The sequence below is a fragment of the Esox lucius genome, chromosome 8, assembly GCF_011004845.1.
Source record: "Esox lucius isolate fEsoLuc1 chromosome 8, fEsoLuc1.pri, whole genome shotgun sequence".
NCBI lineage: Eukaryota > Metazoa > Chordata > Actinopteri > Esociformes > Esocidae > Esox > Esox lucius.
In genome coordinates, this window is record NC_047576.1 from 29,763,885 (window position 1) to 29,773,106 (window position 9,222).

The 9,222-nt window shown below is 41.5% G+C and overlaps 1 protein-coding gene across 2 annotated transcripts; it reads left to right on the plus strand.

The window, feature by feature from the left end:
* Window positions 1-1,155: 1,155 nt before the first annotated feature.
* Window positions 1,156-8,967, plus strand: mpl (MPL proto-oncogene, thrombopoietin receptor). Of its 2 annotated transcripts, XM_010872339.2 has the most exons (13): window positions 1,156-1,416; window positions 1,529-1,649; window positions 4,102-4,316; window positions 4,559-4,710; window positions 4,919-5,084; window positions 5,166-5,277; window positions 5,405-5,562; window positions 6,392-6,534; window positions 6,750-6,909; window positions 7,003-7,084; window positions 7,179-7,269; window positions 7,463-7,701; window positions 7,807-8,967. In XM_010872339.2, the coding sequence occupies exons 1-13, from the start codon at window positions 1,293-1,295 to the stop codon at window positions 7,940-7,942; spliced, it is 1,899 nt and encodes a 632-aa protein (XP_010870641.1). In that variant the 5' UTR covers window positions 1,156-1,292; the 3' UTR covers window positions 7,943-8,967. The 2 variants fall into 2 exon arrangements, with proteins under 2 accessions (XP_010870641.1, XP_010870640.1); XM_010872338.2 differs by having other exon boundaries at window positions 1,157-1,416; window positions 7,463-8,967.
* Window positions 8,968-9,222: the final 255 nt, after the last annotated feature.

A 9,222-nucleotide genomic window follows, 5' to 3' on the forward strand; every position in this document is an offset into this window, starting at 1 on the left:
AAAGTTGAATTGTTCCAATACTTACCCAGGCACAAAATGAAAGATGGAAGTCTAACAATTTTGTTCTTAGTTGGTAAAACATATATGTGTTGAAACAGACAGAAACAAAAGGTGACAGTCAATGCTTTTATTCCATAATGAGATGCTTTGAGTGTACAGCAAAAATATATATTTAGATTCTTCTGTGATCAGCAGTATATCTAACCTTCTGAACACTTTTGAGACAGTACTCACTTTACAGCTAAATGCAGCCAAAACTGTATGTATGCTTTTCTCTAGATCTCCCAAGTCAAACCCTATGGTCTCAATCATCTGCACCTTAGATGTTTTTTCAAATGAAACTTCTTCCAGCAACCATAAAGGGCTCTGTGGACAGCCCAAAAAAAATGTGGAACCACATTTTCTAAAACTGTAGATTAATCAACAAAAATGTTGACAGTTCTTCCACAGAAACAGGTCATGGTTTTTTATCTACACTGAAATTAGATTCAGTTTATCAAGTCAATTTTTTTTACATGACAAGTTTAAACTCATCATTCTTTTTTGTATCAGATGTGTGGGGCTACTACTGACAACTAGAAGTCCCAGCATTGGTTATAGTACATCAGGTAAACCTTTACAAACTACTATACTACCATAGAGTATGACTCATATTACTTGGAAATGTAGAACACATCAAACACGGTCACAAGATTGATTGTTCCCATGTATAAACTAACAGCTGGGTAAAACTTCCTTTTGTTGTATTTCTCCAAGGGCTTGACATGACATAAAATGTGGAGCTTTAGTTTATGTTGGGTAATTCCAACTGATTAGTGAATTCTCAGTGATGGAATGCTTATGTTATAGTTCACTGTGCCTTTACTAAATTGTGTTGTGTAAATTGACTATTCAATAACTGAATTCCTGTGCAGAAAGAGGTAGATTCCAACTAATTTGTAACAATATAGTGCTAACTTGATTGCATTAGGGTCTCTTTTACATGCATTATTTTGTAACATAGATCCTGGTTTCAAAAGGATTCCCCTGAATCATAAATAAAGGTTCACAAATTAGTCAACTGAACTTAGATCAGAAGCAAACTGTTTCTTCCAGCACGATATGTTCCTGGTTGGCTCAGTCCACACAACACACATCCTGTAGCCTGAGGCCCTGTCAGACAGGACCTGCCCTCGTGAGAACAACCCCCAGACCACAACGCTGTGTGGACATACAAAGCCCCGACACTCTGGTATGTAGAACCTCATGGATAGTTATGAGGTAGGTTAGGCATACCTGTGGATATATATGTCATGGATTTCAATCTCACCTGGAGGACACTCTGTGTGGGGCTGTGGACCATAGCAGGCTGGTTGGACGTGTTAGCACAGAGGAGCACGTTCAGTGTTGGGAATGTCCATTACCTGTCAAAGGAAGGTAAGGATTCTGATGACCACTTGCAACTTTATGTTTGTTGGAGTGTTATAATAATATGATACTATCATTATGAAACCTCTTCAATCAGTGTCTGCAACACTTTCCCTAACAGATGTTTCACTGTTGGCTGATGATGAGGATCCAAAATGTTTTACCAAGACGCAATATGACTTCACCTGTTTCTGGGAGACAACAGGCAAAACATCTTTTGATTTCTTCTACAGAAATAATGAGTATGTTCACCGGGTAACATTAATATAGTCCACAGCCTGAAATTACCATTTCAGAATGTTGAGAAATGAATGAATGAACAATTTCTTTGTGGATTTGTTTGTGTAATTGGTGTTGACTGGGAGAGGCAAATTATTTTTGCATAAAATGTCTTAATAAATGTTCATAATACCACTGACATTAATATGGTCCCCATCAACATTGGAAGCAAAACAGCCCCATTACTTTAAACATCTACAGTACATTTTTACAGTAGTTACTGTGCTCCTTTCAATGTTTTCTACCTTATTTCTCTCCAACTCCACCACTGTTATGCATGGCCAAATAGGTATATTTATATATCATCTAACCAAGGCACTAGTTCCAATCCAAATGCTAATACCATTTAGCAAACTGTGCTTATATTTATTAGATGACAGTAGACTTATTATCCATTATAAAGATGAATATGCAAAAAAGAAAATGCCGCAGAGAGAAGTTTGGCAAGACATGTTTTAAACAATAATATTATTGTACATTACCCTGATAAAGTGCATTTCTGTTTCAAAACTGTAAGTCCTACAAGCAATTTCATACTTTACTGTCAGAAATGTAGAAGCTGTGCGATTCTGATAAAGATGTGAGCAAACAAAACATAGGTTGAACAAAATGGTTAAGCTTATGGTGGGGCAGGGCTTGTAAAACATTACATTTAATTTGTGATTTGTCTTAGACTGGGAACAATCTACTGTATGTGAAAACCAAATCCATTGATGTAAATATTGACTCTGTCAAATTCCCAGTTTGTCCTCCTGATCAAATCATGTCTTCTGACCTCTTGAAATCATGTGTCTATTCACTCCCTTAAATAAGGTTTCAGGTGCAAAACAAGTGATCAATTTTACCACCTTTTTTTAGGAAGTGTGTTCTCATTACATTTTAAATAGTGAGAATTCAGTTATATTTCTTAAAAGACAAGATCGGGAGCTTTTGTTCAGGGCCCACATTTTACAGGGCACAGAGTTTATGTTAATGCTGCAGGTTAGGATAATGTAATGGCAATTAACATGGCGTCTTCAGAAACTTCATGTTTAAGGTCAGGAGAATTGAAGTGGCAGGTTAGGGGAATTAACGTTGTATGTTCTGATGATTAACATAGCTGGTTAGGAGAATTAACATATCAGTATAGGACAAGCAGTTAAGGTTAGGAAAAGATCTAGAGTTCAAAAATGAAGTCTAGCAAATGTTGACTTTTACATGCTAGTTGGAAGTAAGAAACAGATGTTTTTGATGTGCAAATTTGTTAAACATGGTAAGTGATTACTATGTTTTCTGTTTGCTTAGGCACTATCTTTGAACCGATAGGCTATTTTTGCTAAATTCTACACATTAACCACAGAAGCTTGCACCAAACCAGCATAACATTATACAGCTCTTACAAAAGCAAACAATCCTTGCAAATCTCTTCAAACTATTTTTAAAAATGTGTTTTTTGCATCGATGCAGTACACACAAACCCTCATTTGAATAAGCACCAGAAACATCAACCACCTACTGATAGTCTAAATGAGTGCAGGGCATAACAGAGTGCATCACGTTTTTTCATCCATGCAAACACACATATACACAGGCATCCAAATGTATAAATAACGGATGGGCATTCAGAACATAACACACTACCATCACAAATTAAGGGGAAAAAAGTATTTTATTTTCTCAAAAAGTTCTTACACTCCTCAAACAGCAAAAGCGCAGTAGAGGATAACAAAAACATTAGAAAAAAAAACGACCAGAAAAAGATAAGCCTACGTCTTGCCTTTGTGGTTCCGGCCATAAGACTTCATCCACAACACGTGATATTGTCTTGAGCTAGGCAGCATTGAAAGTCACCTGGAGTGTACCTGTGGCCTATTTATTGTGTTCCAGCTCTGATTTGTGTGTGAACTCTTTATCTAAATTTATTTTACATGTGTCAATGTGGAAAGGCAATTTGCGAAATAGTGTAGGAATGTGGGGACCAGTGTTTACAGTTCTGCTAGAAGTGTGTTATTAAACTGAAAACTCAGAACGTGAACGTGCATTCAGATTGGCAGCAAGTGTTAAGGGTTTCAGAGATAGTCCTTCAAGAATCACTGTTAGTGTTTAAGCATTTATAAAAAAATATAAGTATAACCAGTTAGCAAGGTGGACATTCCAGAGATACGTAGTTTGGAGTAGGATTTGCATAAAATCCTAATAAGGAAATAGCCAAGGGCCAATCCAAGTTGGGTAGGGTTTTGCCACTGGGCATTTAGCCAGGGCATGGGTTTCATAGGGTTCAGTCAGACCACTCTTAAAACAATGAATATCAGGAATCTAGAAATATTCTTTATGGGCAGATGGTCTTCAATGTGTTTTTCTTTTCAGACAAAGGCTTAGAGACTAACCATTCCACCAGTCACTGACGCCAGTCATATTCTATCTGTTTCTGTTCAGCCAGAAGAAAGAGAAGCGGTGTAATGTGACTGTCCAAAGAACAGGGGAGGAAGAGGAGGGAGAAGAGGTGGAAGAAGAAGAAAAGAAGACAGTCCTCCACATCTGCTTCTTCCCCCCTTCAGACGTCATCTTGTACATCCTCACACACATCAGAGTGGTCGAACGCAGCTCCAACCATACACTCCACTCACGCAATGTTAGCATCGAGGACCAGGGTGAGAGAGACATAGAGCGACAGACAGAGAGAGACAGGCAGACAGAGAGAGACAGAGACAGGCAGACAGAGAGAGACAGAGACAGGCAGACAGAGAAAGACAGAGACAGGCAGACAGAGAGAGACAGAGACAGGCAGACAGAGAGACAGACAGACATAAAGAGATGGGGGGCTAATTTAAGAAGCTCTTTCACTTTGGTGTGATGGCCAATCCTCGGTTGCCTTGTGACTTCATATCCTCAGGTCTTCTGGACCCCCCTGTGAATGTATCCCTTCATCAGACCGGGCAGGCTGGGCAGATCCAGGTGGTGTGGCACCAACCAAAGGAGTGGGAGGATAACGTGCAATATGGCATTCAGTACTCCTCCCAGAGCCTGGGAGAGATAACTGAACTGGTACTGACACACAAAATCAACACCAATTTAACCAGTCAGATTTGCTTCAAGGCGAAAAAGACTGACATAAATAGGACTAAGACATTCACCATTAGTACTTCTTTGCCCCTTGATGGTTGTCTAAATTTGGGCCATTTTGTGTCGGAAAGCCATCACTCAAATCCCATTCAATGTGCTCTGATGATGTACGTACCCTCTCTATGCCCAGATAGAGTCAGGGAGGTCCTCGGTCCACAGCCTGGTGTCTCTGAAGCCAGGGGAGGCAGTCAGTGTCCGGCTGAGAGTCAAACCCATCGACTACAGGGACACGGAGCCCAGGGGGCATTGGAGCGCCTGGTCGGCCCCTGTCACGGAAACGGTTCCCGGGAGTGCAGGTTGGTGCTGAATCCGCTGTGACGTGGTCGAGAGGCCAACTTTACTGAGTTGAGTGAAGAAGGTTTGTTTTTTTCATCTAGGCGATATCTCTTTGCTGTGCCACACCCCTGACCTGCAAAACATCACCTGTCAGTGGCATGACAAAGCCTCAAGAAGTGATTCCTACAACTTATTTTACAAGATTGGACACAGGTATTAACACTTCATACCAAAAGTTGAGCTTTGCGAAACATGTGGTAAATACACTCGTGTGACCAAAATGCAAGGTCACTTAATGATCATGGGTTTTTCACCTCACTCTGTTGTGAATGTTCTGCAGTGAACCAGAGGGATGGAGAGAGTGCCTACCAGTTGAGAACCACTCCCACTGCACTTTCCGTGGAGCAGAGTCAGGTGACATACGGGTCAAACTCAATGCTGGTCCTGCTTCTCTCAGACAGACCTTCTACACTGAGCCTCTGAGAATCAGCAACATCAGTAAGTCACTCTGAAACCTGGCAGATGCATGAGCAAGATAGGTCTACTGTCTAATGCATTTCATTAAATTATTTACACAGGGATCCCATTTTTCTCTCCAAGATTTTCATAGCCGGGCAACAGTTTGTTCAGTCAATCAGTCAAATGTATTTTATAAAAGCCTTTTTACATTAGCAGTTGTCACAGAGCTTTTATAGATTCCCAGCCTGAAACCCAAAAAACAAGCAACAACAGAGTTCATGCACAGTGGCCAGGAAACACTCCCTAGTATGGTTGAAACTTAGAAAGAAACCTAGAGAGGCCAGTCCTCATTTGGCTGTGCAAGGTAAAGATTATAAGAGTACATGACCTTTTGGGCCACGTTTTTGCATGTTCAGATGACGAACAGGTCCAAAAATTCTTTAAACAGAATCAAAGTCAGCTGCACAACCAGGTGGACAAAGACAGGGACAACCAGGTAAGGTGTGGGCAGTGTCAGTAGGAATAATCAGGCACCAACCAGGAGGAATTTAGACAGGTAGTCCTGAGGCATGGTCCAAGAGCCTATGTCCTCCTACAGTTCAACAGGACAACAGAAAACCCTTGTTACCCATCACATGGTACTTAAGACAGGACAGACTGACCCTAGCACCCCAGCACAGCGGCCTAAAACCCGGGGCTGAGACAGGGGGTCCAGTGACTCTGTGGGCTGTCCGGTAGACTACTTTCAGCTCATCTTAAAAGACTGAAAGTGACATTTCACATGAATCGTTATTGCAGGACACTCACTAACAATCTCTTTAAAAAGGTCCATCTTGTCTCTCCCACCTCTACCCTTGGTTACGGTCAGTTCAAACAGGCCCCCCGGGACGTCTGAGGGGACTTTGGGAGGGGGGCAGGTTGGCACTAACATGGAACACCCCCCTACTGGCCCTGAATGTCCACCTGATGTACCAGCTCTGCTACCAGCCTCTAGGGGAAACTATCCGGAAGGTATAGCAGAGACATCCGCCAATATATTTAATAAAGTACTCTACTCTACTCCTGCATTTTGCTCTGTGGTGAAACCACAACTCTGGAGTCTTTAACCCACAGACTCTGGAGTCTTTAACCCACAGATAAACATGTGTTTTTAATTCGTTTTTTTATGTTGCAATACCAACCAATGACCATTAACTAGGCTGAATTGTGTGGTCTTCTCCCTTCAGCTTATCGTCCTGCAGGGTTCTGAGACCACTACCTGTTTGGACCTTCAGACTGGAGGTCAGTACCTCATTCAGGTCAGAGCCAAACCCAACGGTTCGGTCTATGCCGGGTACTGGAGCGACTGGTCACCAGCACTTCAAGTGGAAACACCATCGAACATAGGTGAGGTGAACCGATCATTGTGTTTAACATCAGGTCCCACAGTATTCTCCTTCTGCAGTTTAAAATGTCACAATATTTAATGTAACTCCATAGGTTCCCTCCTGATCGTCTGCATCCCTCTCGTGATGCTCATTATGTCACTGGCTTTCATCGCCATGTTCTCCAGGAGTCTCAGGTAAGATTGAATCATTTTGATTGAAATGTTTAAACAAAACGCATTTATTTCTGCACACTAATGCCGGGCACTGACTTATACTCTCTTTTTCCAGCATAAAGGTAAAACGATATCTGTGGCCACCAGTCCCGAACCTTGACAAAGTACTGAACGGCTTTCTCACAGATATCAACAGACAGACTTTGGTAAAAAAAATATATGTATTTACATATAATTCAAGTACAAAGTGGATAAAGGTTTTGGACCTACTTTTATCGAGAGGGTCAAGTTTAAACATTTACATGTGTCCGAAAACATTGGTGTATCATTCTGTGCTGGAAATTCGTTGTTCACCATAGAATCTGAGAGTGTCTGCATTCTCCTGTTTTACCTTCTCAGGATCCCCCCTTAAATAACAAGCAGTGTTCAGAGGAGACTACACCCTGCATTGTGGAAATCATGTCTGAGAAAGAGGCTCCTAGTGGAGGAAAGCTTCCCAGGGAGTCTGCCTTTCTACTCTCCCCAGAACGAGGCACCTCCAGTTGGGAGGAGAGCCTTCCCACCCAGGTCCTCGAGGTCAATCCCGACTATGTGACTCTGACCACAGATGACATCATGCCCTGTCCTCGAGGAAACAAGTACGTGTACGGCAGGGAGTTGGGCTGGGAGTCTCCGAGTCTGGAGGTGAGAGCAGCGGAGGTGCCCCAGATTACTCCTCACTACTCCCCCTCGATGTTTTCCAGCTTCCCCTCCTGTACCACAGAAATCCTCAACCACTCTTACCTGCTGCTGGCTGAGCAGCCAACTGACAGACTGGAGGGGCCAGGCAGAGCCTATGCCAACCTGGAGAACACGAGAACCGCTAACACAAATGCCTGATTGGCACTCTGGCAGAGCATGACGAGGGCATACTAATCCTCAGAAAGACATTGACGAAATACAGAGATATGAACTACAACATAAAAGAAGGAAGCTCCACATTAAAAAAAAACTGCTATTTTCCAAACAGACATTTTCTGGAACTTTCTGCAACTCTTTGTTTGCCCGGGAAAATGGAAAGTATATAGCTCAAGTGTGCTTCTGGATATAATGTAAAAGGCACTTATTCTGTGTGGACAAGACTTCAACAAAATATCCATGACATCTCTGTTTAAAACAGCTTATTGTATGTGTTATCGATTTGTAAAAAGGTCTAACTACAACATTCTATTTTGATCCTAAAAAACATCAGTCTCTGCTGGTTAAACATACACCCATAACATGATGCTGCCATCACTATACTTTAAAATACAGAAGGATCAACAACATCCCAGTCACTTCACATTATTCTGAAAAGCAAACTACAATTGGATTTTGGCAGTTTTACAAGGAGATCACTACGCAAAGGTTCATGCCAACGACCCAGCAGTAGTATTCTAAGTTAGTGTTTTGTTAACTAATATTTCTGTAACAATCTTTCATTCGTAAATGCCTTGTTGAATTTTAAGGAAACAAAATGTAAAGACTGAGAGGGGTGTGTGAACTAAAGGGACTGATATTTTGCTTTGACATACTTTACACAGTGATGTAAAAGGGTAACCACACCACTGGAACGTTGCCTCGCCTTTTTACATTTTCATTTCCACACATTGTTAGACGTCATTTTTCAAAACAATGAAAATCTATACTTTGCCATCAATTACTCATCACCAGCTTAAAAAAAAGGTTTTGCCCCTTTTGGCTGAAATAACTTAATGCAACTGTTTATTGTAACTGTCAATCAGTCTCTTACATTGATTGTTTTGGATCATTCTACAATCACAAGATCAATGTCCAGTTTGGCTTTTTAACAGATGGCCTCACATTCCACTAAATCAGGGGTGTCCAAACAGTTCCACGGAGGGCCGAGTGGCCCAATTCCTATGAATTGGTTCCTAGTTCACACTTAAACAACCAGCTGAGGGTAGAAACTAACCAATCAGTCAATCAAGTACAAGGTGAGAGCAAAAACCTGCAGACACTCTGCCCTCTGTGGAACTGTTTGGACACCCCTGCACTAAATAATTCTCTGGTATAGTATGTAATATATAGTTGAGTCAATGAGGGCATGTTCACCCTGAGGCAGCAAAGCAGCGCCAAACCATAATTCTACCTTTATCAATAAATGTGGTTGGATTCAT

What these genes read in the sequence shown, in the direction of transcription:
- mpl (XM_010872338.2), top strand. Translation starts at nt 1,293, where the DNA reads ATGGATTTCAATCTCACCTGGAGGACACTCTGTGTGGGGCTGTGGACC. An exon ending in CCATTACCTGTCAAAGGAAG is followed by an intron (nt 1,417 to 1,528) that starts GTAAGGATTCTG and finishes TTTCCCTAACAG; the next exon opens with ATGTTTCACTGTTGGCTGAT. An exon ending in TCTGAGAATCAGCAACATCA is followed by an intron (nt 5,563 to 6,391) that starts GTAAGTCACTCT and finishes GGTTACGGTCAG; the next exon opens with TTCAAACAGGCCCCCCGGGA.